The sequence below is a fragment of the Clavelina lepadiformis genome, chromosome 6 (genome assembly GCF_947623445.1).
Source record: "Clavelina lepadiformis chromosome 6, kaClaLepa1.1, whole genome shotgun sequence".
NCBI classification, from domain to species: Eukaryota; Metazoa; Chordata; class Ascidiacea; order Aplousobranchia; family Clavelinidae; genus Clavelina; species Clavelina lepadiformis.
Window position 1 is genome coordinate 4,390,104 of NC_135245.1, and position 21,088 is coordinate 4,411,191.

The 21,088-nt window shown below is 35.8% G+C and overlaps 3 protein-coding genes and 1 non-coding gene across 5 annotated transcripts; 1 reads left to right on the forward strand and 3 right to left on the reverse strand.

Moving 5' to 3' along the window:
• Positions 1 to 381: 381 nt before the first annotated feature.
• Positions 382 to 7,152, reverse strand: LOC143461786 (uncharacterized). 2 transcript variants are annotated; one of them, XM_076959664.1, is made up of 7 exons: positions 7,022 to 7,152; positions 6,698 to 6,828; positions 5,793 to 5,989; positions 3,693 to 3,814; positions 2,108 to 2,250; positions 1,509 to 1,703; positions 382 to 1,382 (listed from the first exon to the last, which is right to left on the reverse strand). In XM_076959664.1, the coding sequence occupies exons 2-7, from the start codon at positions 6,774 to 6,776 to the stop codon at positions 1,363 to 1,365; spliced, it is 756 nt and encodes a 251-aa protein (XP_076815779.1). In that variant the 5' UTR covers positions 6,777 to 6,828; positions 7,022 to 7,152; the 3' UTR covers positions 382 to 1,362. The 2 variants fall into 2 exon arrangements, with proteins under 2 accessions (XP_076815779.1, XP_076815778.1); XM_076959663.1 differs by lacking the exon at positions 7,022 to 7,152 and having other exon boundaries at positions 383 to 1,382; positions 6,698 to 6,915.
• A 1,854-nt stretch (positions 7,153 to 9,006) lies between these two features.
• On the reverse strand, positions 9,007 to 9,079 carry Trnam-cau (transfer RNA methionine (anticodon CAU)). Its single transcript has one exon. It is a non-coding gene; the product is annotated as a tRNA-Met (tRNA).
• A 3,088-nt stretch (positions 9,080 to 12,167) lies between these two features.
• On the forward strand, positions 12,168 to 15,733 carry LOC143461784 (acetyl-coenzyme A synthetase 2-like, mitochondrial). The gene has a single exon (XM_076959661.1). It carries the CDS (start codon positions 12,401 to 12,403, stop codon positions 14,441 to 14,443), a length of 2,043 nt encoding a protein of 680 aa, XP_076815776.1. The 5' UTR covers positions 12,168 to 12,400; the 3' UTR covers positions 14,444 to 15,733.
• Positions 15,734 to 16,012: 279 nt separating this feature from the next.
• Positions 16,013 to 20,859, reverse strand: LOC143461785 (DNA repair protein RAD51 homolog 4-like). Its single transcript, XM_076959662.1, has 8 exons — positions 20,582 to 20,859; positions 19,864 to 19,987; positions 19,460 to 19,521; positions 18,778 to 18,978; positions 18,601 to 18,713; positions 16,965 to 17,173; positions 16,778 to 16,891; positions 16,013 to 16,642 (listed from the first exon to the last, which is right to left on the reverse strand). Exons 2-8 carry the CDS (start codon positions 19,946 to 19,948, stop codon positions 16,410 to 16,412), a joined length of 1,017 nt encoding a protein of 338 aa, XP_076815777.1. The 5' UTR covers positions 19,949 to 19,987; positions 20,582 to 20,859; the 3' UTR covers positions 16,013 to 16,409.
• Between the last annotated feature and the right edge of the window lie 229 nt (positions 20,860 to 21,088).

The following is a 21,088-nucleotide window of genomic DNA, read 5'->3' on the forward strand; positions in this document are numbered from 1 at the left end:
TGAATGAGCTTCTTCTCTATGATTGGAAGCTTAATACTGTGTGCAGTGTCTGCGGTTTATATCGTAATGGTTAATTAGGCCTAAATAGGAAGCTGGCCGTTCGTGTGTGCATAAAGCAGTTCAATTACCTAGATTACTATAGGTTATAGGTTACTATAACACTTACCTATGGCCCTCTTCTTGACCTAAACGACTCTACATTTTGAGGTGGAAAGCGGTTACATAGGCCTATTTACAGGTTGACAGGTAATAATAAAACCTATAACTAAAAACAATAAATATAAATTGCACACATAAAGTGTTGTAATTAACGTGTAAGTACAATGAACTTCGCAGTTTAGCCAATGGGGATCAAGTGAATAAGTTTATTTCATATATTTTTATTAGTTGCGCATTGTTATCTCCAAGATAGACTATTGTTACTTTAAGTCGTCTTCATAAGTAACAAAAGGGTTCAAAAGTTGTCAGTACAGGGTCATAAAAACACCAAGTTCGGTTAAACACGTGCATTATTTCTATTGGTTAGTTTCTCTAACGCTTCATCAACAATTATAAAACTTATTCCGTAATTCTTCAAAGCAACGTCATAAAATCATTAAGTCTTATGTCATATGAGGAAAAGAGAAAACGTTGCACTAAGATAAGCTTACATAACAGGATTAAAGCTTTGAGTAATAAAATCCTTTGTCTAAGTCTGACGTTACTTTTATAGTAGAAAGAAGCAGTGCCCATCATGCTAACCTTTGGATATCTGGTTCTTCAATCTGGGCAGAAGAATAAGTGCTTTTAAATTCAAGCAATTGTTTCTTTGACGTGGTTCGTGGTTGTTCAGGTTTTAGATTTGCGCGGTGTGTCCAATTCTCGTTTATAGTGGAGAATGACCGAGCATAGCACGGAAGACTTCATTTCGTGACAAGAGTTGTGTGTTGATGTAACGTATGGTATTAGGTTGTTAAACTGTCAAGAGAATTTTATTACGTCATAATTTGGCGTCGTTTGTGCGCTGTATGCCTGACGTCAACCATCACAAAGACATTTGTTTTTTAACTCAGGTTATATAATACCTATTTGTGTTATTTTCAGTATTTTTCGACATTAACTATGGAGTGTAAAAACAAAAAAGTTTGGGGGTATTTTATGGGTATGGGGGTATTTTATTATTAATTATTCTTTGATTGCAAGAAACTGAACAATATCAAATGCCAGTGCTCACAAGGGTTGACTCTAGGCAATCTTAAAGTATCAGTTGCACATTGAACATTTTGAGAGTCAAGAGATACAATAGCCATTGGTGAAATACATAAAACAGATTTATCTCAGGAAAATTTAGGAAGCGTCAGCATTGTCTTCAACATCTTCCAGTTATTGATCTAGGTTGACTTCTGTAAAGTAAATAAAATTCTGACACTTTAGCAATGGACACGTCACTGTTTATACTTCAAGATTTCAGTTCGGGTATGATTGGGCTTACCTCTGTGATTAAAATGTGACAAAAATTGTCCACTTACCGTTTGGTTCTTTTGTCCATAAGGTGAGGTTGTCGCGCAAGAGCTGCATGATCAATGTGGTATCTTTATAGGAGTCTTCAGGTAAAGTGTCGAGTTCAGCGATAGCTTCATCAAATGCCGATTTCGCAAGAGTGATAGCTCGATCATGCATATTTAAGATTTCATGATAAAAAACGGAGAAGTTGTAAGCCAGTTCTACATAAAGCAATATTTTGGTAACAGAATAAAACAGTTAAAATAGAATATGAAAAAAAATATTTTTCATTCGTAAGTTTAACTTTTTGATATGGTAATGATTGAATTAACCACTCAAGGCAATTGTTATCACTATTGTAATTTTGTGTCTAGTTGTAAAAAACTTTTATAATTTCAAATGTCCACAGTGGTCATAGCTATCCTAAGTAGGCTTAGTCAAGGTTCTGATTTAACAAGTTTTGTAAAATTACAAGTTTGGAACACACATATCACCACTATACTTTAATTACAAAAATGAGTTTAACCTTGTGTAGTATGGTTCAGGTTGCACTGATTTCACACAATATATGCTAGCAAAAAATAGCATATTCATCTTGTTTATTAAATATACAACTTAAATGTACCTAATCGAATAGGATGAGTTGGTTTGAGAGTGCTTGTTGCTTGGTCTGAAGCAGATTTATATGTCTGGAGGCTATTTTCCATCGCAAGTTTACGGTCTTCATCTTTTTCAAATTGAGCTAAATATCTGTAGTAATCTCCTTTCCTGTAAAATGAAATGAAGGTTAAGAGTGGAGTGCACGATTCGCTAAAAGTACATGATTCGCCAAATGTACATGATTCGGTTATAAGCATGATTTGAAAAATGTACATGGTTAATATGTGTATTATATACCAAATATCGATATTATTTTATAGATAGATACAGATATTATTATACCGATATTCCCGCCTATACCACAGCACTACAGTACCGGTATCAAATCAATAACATCCATGCCAGTACCTTATGTGTCTCGGCTTAATAGTCACACTTCAAACAAAACATAACTTAACGCGCTTAGTGTTGAAATCATTTCTAAAGAAGCATTGTATTCTTCATCGCAAACAAAACTAAGCTTAGGTTTATTCCTGATCGCAAAATATTCTGCACTGACGGTACATGGTAACTTTCTGCCTGTCCCAAACATAGCCTTGTCACAGAACTTTGTCTTTTGTCAAAATCCCTTTGATTCTTGGTTCCCGCCAATACAAAAACGATTTATGATGTCAAACATAATTGTGCACACTTGGCGCACTCTAACAACGAATCATGTACATTCGATCAATCATGTACTTTTGGCAAATCTAGTGTACAGTTACCGAATCGTGTATGTTCAGTATGTCAGGTAGCTTATATTTAGCAAATCATTTACATTTTTAAATCATATACGCATTCACCGAATCACGTACATTTGGTAAATTATCTATACATTTAACGATCCATGTATAGTTGGAAATTCATGAAGACGTTATGCGGTTCATACATAATTTTACAGAATCATTTAGTGTTTTTAGGAATCATATTGATTTCGTAATTTGTGTATGTTTGTCCTATCACGCATGTATTTTGCAAATTGGTTTGCCGTTGTTTAATTTACGAAAACTAATTTCCAATCATTTGGCCGTTTTATAATTCATGATAAGTTATCAGTTATTACACGAATAAAGAAACGGACATTTGATTAACAAAACTGCATTTCGATTAAAGAAAATACCATTTGCAATTAGGCATTGAAAATTTCCAACAGCCAGTTTGTTTTGAAGTTGTTACACCTTACTTAGAATATCGTGGTTTGATTTAAAAGTCAAGTTTATAAAACTGTGGTGTAATTGTAAATGTTGCGAAACCATTTTGAACATTGGCATAGGAATTGAGCAATGGCAATCACAGAAAAGCTGGTTTTGACATTTGTTTGTTTTTCGTGATTGGAATCTATAAAATTATATATTTATATATAATAATCTATAAAATCTATAAACATAACTTGATAAGTTGCGATACAATTTAGCGCTTTGCTATTTTTCCGACGACGGCGTTTGATATCTTTGCAGTATAGTTGTCTTATAAACAACTACATGCGTGTGTAATAATTTTAATACTTCATTTGATGGTTTCAAAACAGAATACACATCCTACGTGTGCATCGGTTGACCATATATACATACATCTTCATAAAGTAAACCTTCGCCTCCAAATCGTCCTCTTCCCCACCAGAATATAACGGCAAAATATGCTGATCGATTAAATCTATGACTTCTTTGCTGATATCAATGATTTCGTTGCCAATCTGTTTGCAAATTAAAAGCGAGAAAATATTAAAAGTCAAACAATAAAAAATATTGTATTGATCAGACGCAATAAGTCAAATCAAAAATCTTTAATGGACGTCTCTTTGAATTAAAATGGAAGAGTAGCAATTAGAATCGATGGGGAAAGTTTGGAATTCTTAGTCTTACCAAAATGTCGGAAGTCTTACTCTTACCAGTTCAGTCTTACCAAACTGGAAAACACCAAAACAAAACTAATGAAAATAGAAACAATCAAAGCGGAAAAAACCAAACCGGGACAGGACACTCTTGGATAATGTCAAGGGATCTTTTAATAGCAGTTTTAACTGAGCACATACTAGAATTTTTCTGGTGACGTTACCAATTCAAATGCAGCCTACTGTTTGAGAGTGGCGTTACGTGGTTATAAATATAGGTATGTCGCTTTGCTGCTGTTGACGTCATGTAGTTGCGGATCAGTAATTTAGAGAGGCAGAATCACAGTAAGAAGAAAAGGTGGTAATATTGTACAGCAGCCTGCTGCTTTCAATAGCACCTTGTCATTGTCTACTGCTCAGTAACTGGCATGCTGGTGTTGGTGTTGTATAACGCTAGGTTGCTGTTCATGACATAATGAACAGCAGACAACTTCAGCCGCTCACTTAGTTACACAACTAAACTGCTTTTGATTACGTCACGAACTGCAGCCTGGTGTTACGACACCAATAACAACAGGCTGTCAATCACTGAAAAGCAAAAGCAGGCTGCAGCATCCATTCTGTTGGTTACGATGCCGTCTCGGATGTTTAGTGCTGTTTTTGGTAAGGGTGTAGGCATATGTTTGAAGCAACAAGCGTATATTCTCGGTTTAGTATTTTCCTGTTTAGTCATTCCCATTTTAGAAATTTCTTTACTAGTACACTTTTGCAGCGTCCCTCAATCCTGTGGCCTGTATTAAGTTTTCAAAACCCCAGCACAACAAGCAACCAAGTGAGCAAGTACCAACGACAAACAAACTCATAACAAGAGTGGTTTAACTTTTGGTAAAACGGTCTTTACTATTTCACAAATGTCAATAGACATGTTATAAGCAGTAGTGTTGCTTATGTTCTTGGTTATTCGCATTATTGATAAAGTGTACAGCACCTATAATAAAAACCTTTTCTTGTAAACTAGTTTTGTTGTAATATTAAAACCTTTCGACCGACATAAGGTAAGAGTATTCTAACCGCAAGCAACAATAGAGTCATAATTATTTAACAGGTAAATTAAGTAAAGATACCCTCGTACGTCAAAAAGACTTCTTCACAATCATGAATATAATAATTAGGGCAACCAGTTTTTTGACCTAAAAAGTTTAAATTTTGACCTCATTTTGACCTAAAAGTTTAAATTTTGACCTTATTTTGAAAAACGCTATATACTGATAGTCTCTACACTGTCTATACAGCAACTTTCTAATCTAAAGCTGCATTTAAAAATGACAAAATGCATTTCTAGTGTTGACTTTGACTTTCGTTTCTGCGTATTAAGATTGACAACTTGCAGTTTCAAATGCAATGCCGTCACATCGTGACGTCACCAAACGCGCTGAAAAGCCTTCCCTCTCTTTGTGGCTTTGGTTCTCAGTAAAATTTGCGGTACTGGAATTGTTTGCGAAAAACGGAAGAATAATATTACAAAATGGTTATAGAATTACAAGTTTAATGAATTTTGACCTAAAACAAAGACCTAAAGAAACAATTTGACCGTATTTTGACCTAACGTAACATTTTGACTTTATTTGACCTAATAACTTCTATACCACACGTCGTACAAAGCTGAAATTTGTTTTGTGGTGTTTGATAACATTCAGGGCAGGTTAAAAAAAATTGACCATATTGACTTTTGGTTGCCCTAATAATAATATATAATAATTAATTAACTTTAGTTTATTATTTAGATATTAGGTTATTATTATCATTATCGCGATATTTAGGTTATTAGTTAACCACCAACATGTTGCAGATATGCGTTCAATGCATTCTCATGGTTGTTTTCATCCACATTTAACTTGTTCCGTAACGATACCAAGGTTTTCCAAGATGAACCTCGAGCGCCAACAACATTTTTATATCCAAGCGACAAAAGGTTTCTTTCCTCTCTGCTTAACTTTTCTCCACTCATTACAACAGGTTTCATGTATTCGACCAAATCTGTAACATACAATAGCCTCTATAGTACACAAGCCAATGTCACTAAGGTTGCAAACATTGCGAGCCCAATACCAGTTACACCTTGGTGCCAAGCTTTTGATCAAAGTCGGTTCATTGGTCACGTAAAATGGGCCACAACCGAAATTATCTCTACTGTTTAATTTAGTCAGTTAATTATGAAAATATTTATAACTTTATGTAATGACAAATTTGGCCAAACTTGACATTTAAACCCATTGTTCTGCAAAAAACACACTAATTAATCGGCAAAAATAGCCATTAACAACAATTATTACCGGTTATTTGGTGCACAGTGAGTTTTTTTTATAAATCATTTCAAATTTAAATGAACTATTAAAATATTCTTTGAATTTCTATATTTAAATTTATTTCACATTTTATAAACAATATTTGTTTTGATATAGATTAAGTCGAACTTGGATTGAACTCAATTTTTTTAAATTGTTTTTGTTCTTTATTTTTAATTTGGATTAACATAAATCTAAATAAATTACAATAAATTGTTTTAAACTTAGCTTAAATCTTATGATTCTAATACAAATCCTGGTGTTTACACTAGGCAGCAAGTAGTTTTACAGAAAACCTATTTGAGCTGCGAACCGGGGAACCGGTAACTTAGCAGACAATACGTTATTGCCTCTCGTCAAGATGTACCCTGATAACTTTCAATTGAATTGTGTAACGTACCCTGATATCTTTCCGCTTTCTCTGCCATTTTAGCTTGGAAGATACACTTTTCTTTGTTTGACAGCGCGGCTTGACCCATTATAGAAATTTCAGTTGCAAGTTCATCAAGTAAAAGCCTATCCTTGTCCACTCTGCAAAATTTAGGGTACTGCAGCTATTTCAGAAAGCCACCATTTTAGATCTGTACTGTAATCTATCTCAACTATCCGAATGCAAAGCATTTGACGTAACAAGCTCTAAACTTTATGCATGGTGAGAGAAGCTATTCAGTAAGTAATACGACATACGTAATTCAACATACATATTATACACACAACGTTTCACCTGACAAAGTAGCCTTGTGCGGCTAAAAATGCTCGTGTCTTATAAAATTTACCAACTTTTATGGTTTAAAAATGTGCGCCTTGCTGTTATGCTATACTTCTAAAGTGATTAGCAAGAAGTCGACATCATATTTAAAATAGCCTCCATACATATGTACAGCTAAACATAAACAGTGTTGTTATATTAGGACTATTAGGTTTCAGTTTGTTGAGGATATGACAGAACACGGCAACGTACGACGATGCATACTGACTCATCGGTGAATCCAGGTGAATAAATAATTGAATGCAGTGTGCGCGATGTATATGTATGATGATTGTTTTGATATATTGCTAAAAATGAATGTTGCAACTGCAACCACGATATCACACGCGAAACTGCAGTCAAGAACATTATTGGTTTTGTGGTAAACTTCTAACATGTTATTGTGGTAAAAACTTTTGAATACGATGTGCTACATTTTACCTACCATTAGAATGTTGAAATAGAAAATACTTGTGCTGTGCTTGTAAATTCGAGCGAGTTTGTTTAAGACTATATAGGTGGCAGTACTGAATTATTGTACCGCGGTGAAAAATTACTGAACTGACCAATTACTTCAAAACCACTCACATAACCCGTGCTGAAACTTGAGCCCTATAAGGGCGAACTGATGTGAGTTAATTTAACATTATACTAAGTTAACTAACTAACTAACTCTGCATCTGCCGCAGCAACCTCTGCAAACTGACCAATTACTTCAAAACGGGAAATTTGCGAAGCGCAAACTGCGAGTTAATCTCACCTTATACTATATTACAAACTTTCACTTTACTAACCATGTCCCCATTTTGTCCCAACAGTGTTAGGCAAATTAAATGTAAACAACATCCCCAAAGACCATTGCACAGTTGCAATTAATTAATGATATGACAAAGCATTAAATCAAAAAAATGTAGACATATCACTTCAATCGAATTTATAGTACTGCAGTTATATCGTACAGGTCGCGTACAAGGATATCGTTTATGCGTGTTATAAATAGGTGTCCATGCTAGGTGACGTATTAGGTCTAATAAAAAGTGTAGTGTCCTCCGCCAGAAAATAAAGTTTCATGCAAACCTAAGGAGGCATAGAGACAACTAATCTTCACTTGCATGTACTTTACTCTGGAGTTCCATTCCGCCCGGAACCGAAGCAAATTTCACAATATATGACGTAGTATGTGTTCAACACGCCAATGTGAATTTATAAATGGCAGAATTTTTGCTCTGAGTTATACCATAACTACCGCATATGTGCTCTACATGCTAACACCATAGGTATATCTATAAGGGTAATTGACTGACCGTGTAAGTTATTGTAGGGTTATGTCATTCTCTGGCACTTTTTATCTATTTCTGCTCCATTTGGTATGCGTGAAATTAGTCAATAGTATAGGTGGTATACGGTAATTTCGGGTAGCCTACAATAGTAGTAACATCTGAAAACTAGCCATCTACGAATGTGTATCATCCACGATTTTATAGGAGATAGGCTACGCCACGCTAATCTCAAGTTGATACTTCAGTCTGGACCGCAAAATATATTAAAGAAGCAGTGGTCAAATTATTATTTCTACGAATTGGTTGGTGTTATCGGTTGAAAGTTTAACATGATTTCTGTGTTTGATTTCTTTCTAGGAATCAAACAGTTAGGAATCAAATGTACTGATCATGATGCCGATTCCTTCATCCAAGAACGCTTGAGAGTCAACCTTGTTTTCCAGAGCAAATTTTACGTTAGGTTGTGTTTGTTGAGCATGAATGACGATTTCACGAGTTCTGTTCACAATACTGTGATGAAGATCTGCGGGGTGTAGCTCATATGGTAGCCTAGAACAGGCGCTATGCATGCGCAAGGTGCCTGGGTCGATGCACGGCATTTCCGTTTCATCATTTTCGGACAAGACAAAAATGTTTATTTAATGGATTTCACAGAACTATTTTGAAAACTTTTTTAAAACGTGCCTCGAGTGAGGATCGAACTCACGACCTTGAGATTATGAGACTCACGCGCTGCCTACTGCGCCATCGAGGCTTGATACAATAAACAAATATTATAGTCTAATGTAAAATCCCACGTTGGGTAATGTACATTTATTAGGCATTTTTAATTTGCGATTATTAAGAAGCTACTCCAGCAAACAAATTTACCTTTGCATCTTGTAGGATCTTAGATTACTTAGATGAAATAAGTAATAAGATTTATATCTGGAATTTGCACACCAAACCAGTTAGACTTCCAACATGGTATAAGTAGGCTATAGGCCTATACTCTATTATAGGTTTAATCTTAAAAAGTGATCCATTGAAAGGAAGTTCGTTTGAACCGAATAAATAGGTAAACTTAAGCCCAGACTCGCATCCAGCAAACGCCATGAAAACCACCAAGTATCAATCAACAACGTCACATGCGTACTGTACGTGAAAAGGGTTTAGTTCTTTTTATAGTGATTTGTGAATCAATTAATCGTCTCAATCAGGCGGTTGCGTTCTCAAATTTCTTATGACGAAACTACAGTCTCGATAAAGTTTTACTCATTCATTGAAAGAAAAAAATGAAATCAGCTTGAAGCTGATAAACAGAGACAATCGTCTGTTGTTGTTCCTCTATCTCAGGGGCGGGCAACTTCTTCGGTCGGCGGGCCTGATATGAGAAAATGAAGTACTTGGCGGGCCGGATTCATGAATAGTTTGGAACGCAGCTTTGTCTTATTAATGTTCATGGTCGAAAATGTTTGCTCACAAATGTATGTAGACCCGAACAGAACAAGTAGATTCATGGCTATTTTTCTCAGGTTGGCAAACTTGGACTTATTCAGTGACGCAATACAGGGATTGCGGCAGAACTTGGCCGCAGGCCACATTATCATGTTAGACCGGAAACTGTCTGCGGGCCGCTCAAAATCCCGTCGCGGGCCGGATCCGGCCCGCGAGCCGTATGTTGCCCGCCCCTGCTCTATCTCATACACTCCTGGCCTTCATCATCAAAGTACGTTAGAGGTCCTCCAAGACTCTCTCATAATGGCTGATGCAACTCGTCAGGAATAAATGAAGCCGACAGCGTTGGTGATGCTTCTCGCAAAGGGGAAATTATGTAACTCCCCGCTTGTCGCTACAACTACCGTTAGCACCACAAACAAAAAGTTATTTGCAAAGATCAAATAAACGCACAGTTGTTCGAAACCTTTGAAGTGCGTTTGGGCTACATAAATACGTAAATTGTTTGCGAATGTTTCGATATTGCCCCCAGACCCAGATCCAATGGAAACGAACAATAACGCTCGCCAAAAAAAACCTAAACCTAAATAAAGAAAATGTCGAATAACTGTGCGCCCTCCGGTACGACCCTGGACTTAGTCGAACACCGACAAAGTCCTCACCATCCTAATCACAACGACGAATCGTCACATATAGAAAGCCAGACTCAAATGTGTAATCGAAGATCAACAGTTCTCCTCAGAAAATTTATCAAACATTGTATTTAAGAATAAAATAAAATATAGAATAAAAATGAAAAATCTATTTTTTAATACTGTAATTAGGGCGATTATTTTTTGACTTGTCAAACAAAGTCAAAAATTGGTCAAATTTGGTTTTATTTTTCTTGTTAGTGTTGCCATTCGTTGGTACAGGCTTTCATGCTTTAAAATTTTCGTTATAATTACTTGATTGTTTTCATGAAGCTCCATACGTACTCTGACGTTTGAAATTCGGCCCCGACACCAGAAAAGGTTGGAAACCACTGCCTTATAGTGAACGTGATTGCCGATGGTTAGCAGCTAGAAAAAATGCATTTCCTATTTAGCCAATCAAAATAGTAAGTCCGTAAAAGTCCGTAAAAATCCGTAAGGAGTCCGTCTTTTACCTACCCCCAAATTTCAAGTCATTGTTTAAAATTTAGACTCCTAAGTTAAGTAAGTTTAGACTTTAGACTAGAGTCTAAAGTTTCAAGAAACTAGTGTTCAACTTTTTGACTCATTTTAACAGAAATTTCCTTTACTACACGATTTGGTATTGTAGCGATAGAGCTCGTCTGCTACGGAAGCCCGAAATCACCAAACGTAAGCCAAAAAGCATAATACCAACCCAAACCGGAAGAAAAAAAAACCCTAGCCGGCACCGGGTAAAAGCTGAACACGACGCGGCTTTTACCCGGTTCCACCCTAGCCTAGTCAGATTAAAAGTAATTTAAGTAGCCTAGGAAATTACCGATACTAGCCTATATGTTGCTGACAAGTGACTACCACAGCAATTAGTATTTTAGATAGAGTCAGCAGGAGTAGGGATGTGCCGCGAGGAAGATTATTCGGGTTCGTGTGAACCCGAATATCATGAAAGTCGACACGAACGAATCCCGAATCTATTCGCATTAAAACCAAACAATAAAATTTCCTCCAAAAGTTGTCAAGTGTTGCTTCAAAAATGACGTAATCGTTAAACAAATCGCAAATCTTTCGAAAAATAGTGTTTAAAAAACGATCGAAAAAGCAAAATCGTTAGGAAAACGACCTTCATTGTAAGTACTGCTGAGTCTAGTTTAGCATTGTCTGGAAACTAGATCATCATTTTTTACGAAAGTCAGTAAATTTATAAGTAATATTGTATCCGGGTTCGCCATTGTTGGTATTCGTGTTCGCCCGAATCTTCCATAAAGGCGATATTCGGCGAATCTATACGGATTTGGGTTCGTATCGGCCCATCCCTAGTCAGGAGACAAGTTTATGGATGTTTGAGACACTACAAAATTAATTATATAGGCCTAATTGTCTAAGACTAATAGCAATGTGTTTTATTGGGTGGTGCACATAAATGCAAATGTTTAAGTCTGATTTCAATGCCTAATAATTAAAGTTGCAGGAAACCTCTGGCAGAAATAGAAATGTAAATCCTGGAAAACAATACGCTTTCAGGCTTTGCACGTATGAATCCTGACAATAACAACCATAGTGGAAAGCTTGGCAATTAACGACTGCAGCTTAAGATTTTTCAAAGAAAAATTTCCAATAAAGGGGAAAAGACAAGACATGCACTTTTGATCGTATGTTTTTGGAAGATCAGAGCATAATATCTTGTTTTTTTAGTTATTGCACAATCAACAAAAGGAGAGCCCACATGATTTGCGTTTAGCCTAGACTTTAGTGACATAGACTACATAATGCACTTGGTGTATCCGAATTTCGGTTGTGTTGCACCCTCGAGATCTTGTTAAAAAGTGCATTTTCCAGTCAGGATAAACAACTCGCATTACACAGTTGAAATTGTTAGTTAGGACTATATTATTATTATATGTTTTAATTACGTATTTTTAAAACTTTCACTTTCAGATTATTTCTGCTTGATATGTGCTGTTGAAAAAATGATTTTGTCTTTATCTAAGCAAATACCATCGGCATCTAGAAAAATAAAGTTGCAATGGTTTTCGGTAACAACTGCACCGTATTCTCATGGTCATGAAATAAAATTAACTACGCCAATGCCAGAAGTGGCATCCTTCAAAGGGGTAACATCGTATACTGACTTGTACAATTATTCTATTACAAACTCTAATCATTTTTGGGAAACACATGCTAAATCTAGATTGAAATGGTTTGAACCATTTCATACCACTTCGGAATGTGACATGAGTGTTGGAAAAGCTAAATGGTTTCTGGGAGGAAAATTAAACGTTTCTGTTAATTGTGTTGATCGGCATGCACAAACAAATCCTGACAAAATTGCACTTATTTGGGAGAAAGATGAGCTTGGACAGAATGAATTTGTTACCTATCAGCAGCTTTTGGAAATGGTGTGTCGCTTGGCCAACTCCTTGGTTGACAGCGGTGTGCGTAAAGGTGACAGAGTTGCGATATATATGCCTGTTTCACCAATTGCAGTGGCGGCCATGCTTGCTTGTGCAAGAATTGGAGCAGTGCATAGTGTTGTATTTGCAGGATTTAGTGCAGATGCATTAGCTCAACGGATTAAAGATGCTGGTGCAGAAACAATTATAACAACAGATCAGGCTGTTCGCGGTGGTAAGGTTATAGAACTCAAAAATATAGTCAATGCTGCTTTGGTTCAGTGCCCAAGTGTCAAGCGAGTCTTTTTGAGTCATCGTCTGGGTAAAAGTTATGCCCGGACCGATAAAGATATTGATCTAGACGAAGCAATGTCAAAAGCTGATAAATACTGTGAACCTGTTTCTATGGACAGTGAGGATTTACTGTTTATGCTCTATACTTCCGGAAGCACTGGAAAGCCGAAAGGCATTGTCCATACCCAGGCTGGATATTTGCTTTATGCCATGATGACCCAAAAGTATGTGTTTGATTATCGGGATGGTGATATATATGCTTGTGTTGCCGATGTTGGTTGGATTACCGGACACAGTTATGTTGTCTATGGTCCCCTTGGTAATGGTGCAACCAGTGTTTTGTTTGAAAGTGTTCCAACATATCCAGACCCAGGAAGATACTGGAATATGGTGGAGAGATTGCGTATCAACCAGTTTTATGGTGCTCCAACTGCCATTCGATTACTACTTCGATACGGTGATTCTTACGTTAAAAAATACGATCTGTCAACACTCCGTGTCTTGGGAAGTGTTGGTGAACCAATCAACCATGAAGCATGGGAATGGTATCACAACGTAGTTGGAAATGGCAAGTGTGATGTTGTGGACACTTGGTGGCAGACCGAGACTGGTGGTATTGCCATAACACCTCGTCCATCTTCTTTGGGAGATGTCATCGTTCCGTCTGCTCCAATGAGACCTTTTTTTGGAATTCAACCTGCTCTAGTCGGTGAAGATGGCAAGGAGCTTGTTGGAGGGGACTCGGATGGTGCTTGCTGTTTAAAAACTCCTTGGCCGGGAATGGCCCGCACTATTTACGGAGATCATGAACGCTTCTTGGATACTTATTACAGGCCCTACCCAGGTTATTATTTCTCTGGTGATGGGGCAAGAAAGATAGAAAATGAATTTTTTCAAATAACAGGCAGAATGGATGACGTCTTGAATATCAGCGGCCATCGGTTAGGAACTGCAGAAATAGAGGATATACTGGATGAGCATGTGGATGTTGCTGAAGCGGCTGTTGTTGGAGTGCCGCACCACATTAAGGGCGAGGAAGCGTTTGCTTTTGTCTCCCTTAAGGAAGGAGTCTCTAAGCAAAAGGTCAATTTGGTGGGTGAGCTGAAATCAGACGTGAGACAGAAGGTTGCAGCTTTTGCAGTTCCAGGACAGATACTAATAAGTGATGCTCTGCCCAAAACAAGATCCGGGAAAATTATGAGACGTATTCTTCGGAAGTTGGCAGCAGGTGAAGTAAACGATCTTGGTGACACGAGTACACTTGCTGATCCTACTGTCGTAGAAAGATTAGCTGCTGAACGTCTTAAAATGAAGGATGAGCAATGAAGTCAACATTCATACCGCAAATCCATTAAGGAACATGTTCAAATAACTACCTCAGCTAATTTATAATCCCATGTTTTGCAGTTGCTGGTAATTTGTGAGGTTCATGTTTAGCAAACACAAATTCTATATGGGACTGAATAAAGTCAAAGTGATTTGAAGATGGAAGAACCAATAAGAATTTATATAATCCATTTGTAATAAAAAGTGTTGCTATTAGTTGTGTATAGGCTTGTCAATTTCAACATACCGCAGGCTTCAATACATAGAGAAACCTCTATCTGATTGAGTCACTTCATCATCAGTATCTTTTTTGTTGTCTTTGTGATGTTGTGTGAATTACCCAGGTTTTTTATATATCCATTGCAAGTTAGGATTTGCTACGTAGAAAAAATGTATTTTCAAGAGTCAATTTTGAACCATTTATCTTGAAATATATGTTGGTGCCAAGTGCAAGTGCAGAGAACTGGTGCTTTGCTCCCTAATGCCTCTGTATTTCAACTTTGCCAGTTACTCATTCAAACCAGCTCTGTAAGTTGTATTCACATTTTATATGGACCCAGATTTGCCAGTAATTTTTGAATAATGAATGATAAATGATGAATAAATGAAGAATATTGATTCTTGCTATTGTTATGAAGATTGAAAGTGTTGGCATGATCTTCATATTTTGCTTTCAATTAGCTAATAATTATAATTATATATCTAAAGATTTGTGCAATGTGCTATTGATCACATCATAGCCTGTGTGAATGGTATTTAATCTATGCATCAAATTGCTTTTACCACTCCTTTTATTATTATTATTATACCATACTGCTGTTTGAGGTGTCATTTTTGCCTTAAAAATATTGATACGAGTTAAGTCCTTATGTGGCAATTCACTGTTTGTGTATGCACCTCTGTATGTCTTGCATGTATGTTAGTTTCATGTGTACATTCCCATGTCACAAATGACAATTTTAACAGAATATAAAAATAATAAAACTGCTTCTGTTTTGATGTACGCTAAGCAACACAAGATATTCTTTGGTGTAAATGAAGAATGAACTTGTTGCCATCTATTTAGTGCATTTAATGTGGCCTTTATTTTAAATAAAAACAATGTTTAGCCACCTAAGCAGCATTGCTTTTAAAGTCTGTGTGATTATTATACATATCAGATATCATATATATGTACTGTTTAATACAATTTCATTTTATCATCGCATTGTAACATCATTTAGTACTGAATGATGATAGTTTTGTATTTTTTAAAGTATGTCTTTGAGCTTAATAAATGCAGTAATTCAACTACGAGTACTACCCGTACATTGAGTAAATATATACATCATTAAATGTAAAGTTTTTTTAGAAGTCATCTGCAATTTTGCTAAGCTTTGTATGATATGTGTGTATAACATAGTATATAATTTGTCTGATTAGGGATGGAATCTTTGCTATCACCCAACCTCAATATTATCCTAAGCTGTTGACAGCATTTACCATTAGGCTCTCCTTATTAACTTCACAATTTCTGTATCTACTGTAACCAAAATGTTTGCAGCACAAAGGAAAAATACAGAGAAGCTATAAAATTGAATACTTTTGTAAAAAATAAAGTACATTCAGCACCAGAAGATACACAAAATAAACAAACACGCAACAATAAAACCACATGTATATTACATACATTTTGCAGAGATCCGTTTTTAACAATACTAACTAGTGGCTTTTAAATAAAGTTCGGTCATATTATTACCTACAATCATTCAAAAGCACTAACTTCAGCGGAAAGGTTACATAGCACTGGCAGTGTTATGAACTTCGAATTGCTTACATCACCTCACCTGTTGACAATGAGTATGGAAATATAAAAACTGCCAGGTTACATTTCGATGTCAACTCTACTAGACAGATCCTTTAGCTTACAAACAAGATACGGTGTGATTTATCTGAGCAACTTCAATGCAATGACGTTTCGTACATGTTAAGTTCCATTGGCAACTCCAGCATTGGTTATTTTAAGCAACGTTGATTGCCTTGGACTGCGAACAGATTTGTCAACAATGGCTTTTATGGTAGGCTCAAACAGTGAACATGATTTGTCAGCGTATTTGCACTCCCATAACTGACAAGGTTCTTTATCAGGCTCAAGTACAACGCGCACACTGGGCACAAAAGTCCAACAGCGTCCTAAAGCCGGCTTCATTGAATAGAATTCTAAATTAAAACATAGGAAAATTCTGATTAGAAAGACTAATGTTAACGGAATAAACCCATTTAATTTCAATAGAAATCTGTGAGACTGGATTTTAAAGTGATATGTGAATTGATAAATTCAATTAATTTGTGAACCTGTAGAGGTAGTTGATGCTGCTGAGACCATGTCATTTGTGATTATAACAGCAATTGCAAAATCTTTGGCAAGAGCATTTAATCGTCTTCCTATGCTTTGCAGCAAGGAACATCCTGCAAAAATATTGCAAAAGTTGATGTGATGCAAATAGTTGAATGTAGACATATAAGAACAAATAATTACAACCTTCAACATAAGTTCCACTGACAAAACTTGATCCAAGAACTGCTGATACTGAGTCTACTACGACCAGCTTGAGGGATGAATAGAAACAATCTGGTTGATTGTGGAGTGACTTCTGTAGTTGTTCTAAGCATTCTTGTAATTCTTTTATGTCGTAACACTGACACAATTGAATACGAGACAAAACAGATGACACCTGTTTTTGTGGAAATCTAAAACATGAATTTGCATAAAGATATTAAAGGTGTGTGGCTTCTAAAAAACCTTGCCAAAGGCAGCACAAGCTATCACACCACTTGTTAAAGAATTGTATACAGCATTCCTAAGCCTTGCCTTATCAGCCTTGCTCAAGCTAAAACAAAAATGCAAAATTCTTGTTTTCTGAAACCCAATTTCGAAGCACCTGGTAATTCTACACAGTTTAGAAATGCTGCATAACCCTATAACTACTTTTTATTTCATTAACGCGGTTTTGTTCCAAATCTGACCACCTCTGCATTGTATTGGTATATTAACTCCGAATATAGCCTCTTTGTATTTTTAGTTTTGCAAGAATTACTATATTACTCGACAACCTTTTTCAGTTTCGTTTAAAACGATTAAACATGTGAAACGGTTCCTTATCATGTAATAAGTCTGCAACAAGAGAAATGAATTCAAGCCACATTTTATTAATGTGTGTAATGACACTGCCATGTTTTATCTTCATGCGAACTGATATTGTTTATTGAGCTATACAGCCTATAAAAAGAAATTAAGTTTGAATTAAATCGTCATCATCAGTTGACAAACGTTGTGTGGGTTTGTGTGACAACAAAATTTTCTCAAAAGTCTCTGTTTTGCACTACTGTATTTCTAAAACAGTGTTGATATTCATACGCTGTGAAATTTTTTAGTTTGTACGTGGACAAAATCTACCATGTGATTCAGTGCTTAGATTTTTCTTTTTATGAAACACTGGGTGGGCGTATTCAGGCTATTTTAAACTTGGTGGCAAATGTTTAACATGTACTTGAGGACCAATTTGTTGGGGCGTTTGAGAATTTCAGCTCTGATGGACTTACCAATGTCGATTTATTTGCTTGATTTGCATTGTCACACTCAGCTTCTAGTTTTTCTAAGAAGCTGTCGATGAAGTTGTCCAGGCCATTGCTTACAGGTGGAATGCTTTAGCTTAGTTTGTTTGAAAATTGAGAAATGAAAAATTAGATACTGAAAAAAATTATAGTAAGCATTTAAACAGTGTGCTATGTCTTGGTCACAACATCTTTCACTTTATTCTGTATTGTGTATGTAAGTGTGGGGGGGGGGGGGGGGGTTTACAATATTTTGAAATATACACATTTTCTGTCATAATCATGGCTTGTGCAATGAAATTTTCAACAGAATTGGAGCTAATTATATGTTTTATGTGAAACTTTAGACCACAACAACTGCAACAAAAAATTAAAAAACGACAATAGAGGCCCAAACCAAAGTTTCTTATAAAAATTGAACAAACTAAGGTTACTTGAAGTCAAATCCTAGAACAAGGTTTATTAATCTTCCGACTAGCAACCTCAATCACAACCCAGAGATTGAGAAGCACTAAGTTATTCTATGCAATTTCTTCCAGATATTCAACCAGCACAAAACAAACCTAGTTCTTGTAATATCTGCAGCTCTTTTGACAGACCATCCCCCAGTTGTGTCAATATATACTACATTTTGTTCAAGTTCTCCCACCACTTGTATGGTGAGGCTCTGGCACAACTGGAAAAAAATTGAGCAATTTTAGTAAATTTTTTTATTTATCTTAGAAACCATGACTTCATACCTGGGTTTTGCCAGAAACTGAAACTCCAACAAATTCTGTAACTTCTCCCGTGTAAACACCACAGTCTAAGATTTCATCAAGATTGCTGCAGGAAGTTGAAAGAACAGCAAGTGTGCTCAATGCCTCATTGTATAAATCTAAGCCATTTACGGGAAAAGCTGAATATTGTGCCAGCAAAACCCTTCGAATTGATAAGACTTTCTGCAGGATTGGAAACACTGTTTGATAGAACTGTTCATTATAGCTTACAATATTCAACTTTAAATGCAAGTCCATGTAATAAAATTGCTTTAAAAGTTACCTGAAATATATGATTTAAGGTTCATAGTGCACAGATGTCTTGCTAAACACTAACTATTGCCCAAACCGAGAAACAAGGAAGTCCTTACCATGAGTTCATATATATTTTATTGCGCATAATAATGCCTTTCAATTTCTTTTTATATTTATTAGAAATTGGTATACAGTATATCAAATCAAACTGGGCTGATAATTTTCATAGCTAAGCAATTGAAAAAGTCTAACCACTCAAAAAAATGGCGACCATAACTCAACAAGGGTCTATTGACTCAGAAATCAGCAAACGCCAAAAATTGTTAGCAATGTACATGAACTGTTTACTTTTATCATACAGTAGAATGCATGCAACTGGAATGAAAGCAACAATTTTGTTAAAACTGACCTTAAATGGCAAGCCACATAACGCAGTAATTTTTTCTGGATCCATAGAAACAAAATCAATAACTAGAAAGATATGCAAACATATTAAAACAATACATGGCATATTGCTTTATGATATAACTTTGGACTCAGTTAATTTTAACTGAAACAGTTTTTGATGAAATCTGAACGAAAGTGCGTCATAAGTAAAAACACTTTTTTCTATATTACATGAGAAGCCAATACGACAACATAATATTAAAAGCTACATTATATCACTTTGGTCATATCACAATAATTGAAATTCAGGCTTTTAAACCACAGACATTGGCAAAGATACGCATTTGTAATCAAACATGCCACAAAACATGCTGTAGAGTGGAATATAAAAATATTGAGAACATAACTTATAAATTAAATCTGTACCTTGTTTTATTCCTTTAGAGGTTAGTTGCATGAGAATTTCACTGGTAAGCGCTGGACACATTCCAGCTAACAGCTGAATTGGCATTTTAAAGGCAGCAGCAGAATCGCAAAAACCACATTTGATCTATATACAGAAATTCGTTGAATACACCCTTTCAAAGTTACAGTCTGGGTGGCAAGATTTTTTTGATCGATTATACTTAAGCAAAAAAGTCCTAGATTCCAGTCTAGACAATGAAAAATGTCAAGCCACCTTGATTCTTCTTTTATTTAAAAGCGTTCTGGGCATTGAATTGTAAATATTTTGCTACAAGATAAAAAAAAATTGGAAAAATGTTGCTTAGTTTTTATTTTACAGTGGCTCGAATCCTACGCTCTGGACTTGTTTGAAACAAAGTCAAAGTCAGCATAGCATGTGGTGTAAAATGCGTGAAAGTTTGCATGGTATCTGTGAAGCATTTGAATATAATGATTTGGTTTGTATTCACTTCTAGTCGATTATTTTAACCTTTGCTTGACATGCAACACAAAATTAGTCTATGTAACACGCCGCAGAAAATACCCGAACTCCTACGCATTTTACGCTGCATGTCTCGCCGACCACGTATCTAGACATTAAATTCAACAATTCCAGTATGTAGGATTCAAACCACTGTAAAATAAGACAACATATTTTCAAAATTTTTTTATTGTGTGAAGGAATTCATATGCAACTCACCTGAGCAAAACCTTTGCAATCCAATGCCCAGAACGTTTGTAATTTAAAAGAGAATCAAAGTGGGTCGAAAATTTCCATAGTTAACTTTCGGCAATCGAAAAAATCTTGCCATCCCAAAAAAATGGCGGCAGTAACTCGGAAAGGGTCTATTTGAACTGTTATATGAACTATTAACTACTATTTTGAACGATTGAGCTGGCCGTGCTAGTTGTTATCAGCAAGTTGCTAACATTGTTATTTCTGTGTACATTTTAAGCCTATTTAGTTTTGTCACATTTCCTGTAATTTAGCGTATGCTAACCACAACTGAAAAAAAAACAACTGGCTTTGTATTTTCATACTATTCGGCCAAATTGAAAATCATAGCTCATTGATCCATTCATTACAGGGACATTCCCTATAGTGAAAAACATCTTTGGATTAACCTGCGAAAATTGCAACTGTACGGTGTTTTCCGTCATTGCAGAATTCCTTATCCTTGATATTATTTCAAACAACCAAATAAAT

What these genes read in the sequence shown, in the direction of transcription:
- LOC143461786 (XM_076959664.1), bottom strand. Translation starts at nt 6,776, where the DNA reads ATGGGTCAAGCCGCGCTGTCAAACAAAGAAAAGTGTATCTTCCAAGCT. An exon ending in AAGGTTTACTTTATGAAGAT is followed by an intron (nt 2,251 to 3,692) that starts GTATGTATATAT and finishes TTCATTTTACAG; the next exon opens with GAAAGGAGATTACTACAGAT. An exon ending in ATGGACAAAAGAACCAAACG is followed by an intron (nt 1,383 to 1,508) that starts GTAAGTGGACAA and finishes TTTACTTTACAG; the next exon opens with AAGTCAACCTAGATCAATAA.
- LOC143461784 (XM_076959661.1), top strand. Translation starts at nt 12,401, where the DNA reads ATGATTTTGTCTTTATCTAAGCAAATACCATCGGCATCTAGAAAAATA.
- LOC143461785 (XM_076959662.1), bottom strand. Translation starts at nt 19,948, where the DNA reads ATGCCAATTCAGCTGTTAGCTGGAATGTGTCCAGCGCTTACCAGTGAA. An exon ending in CAGTTTCTGGCAAAACCCAG is followed by an intron (nt 18,714 to 18,777) that starts GTATGAAGTCAT and finishes ATTTTTTTCCAG; the next exon opens with TTGTGCCAGAGCCTCACCAT. An exon ending in CAGTGGAACTTATGTTGAAG is followed by an intron (nt 16,892 to 16,964) that starts GTTGTAATTATT and finishes ATATTTTTGCAG; the next exon opens with GATGTTCCTTGCTGCAAAGC.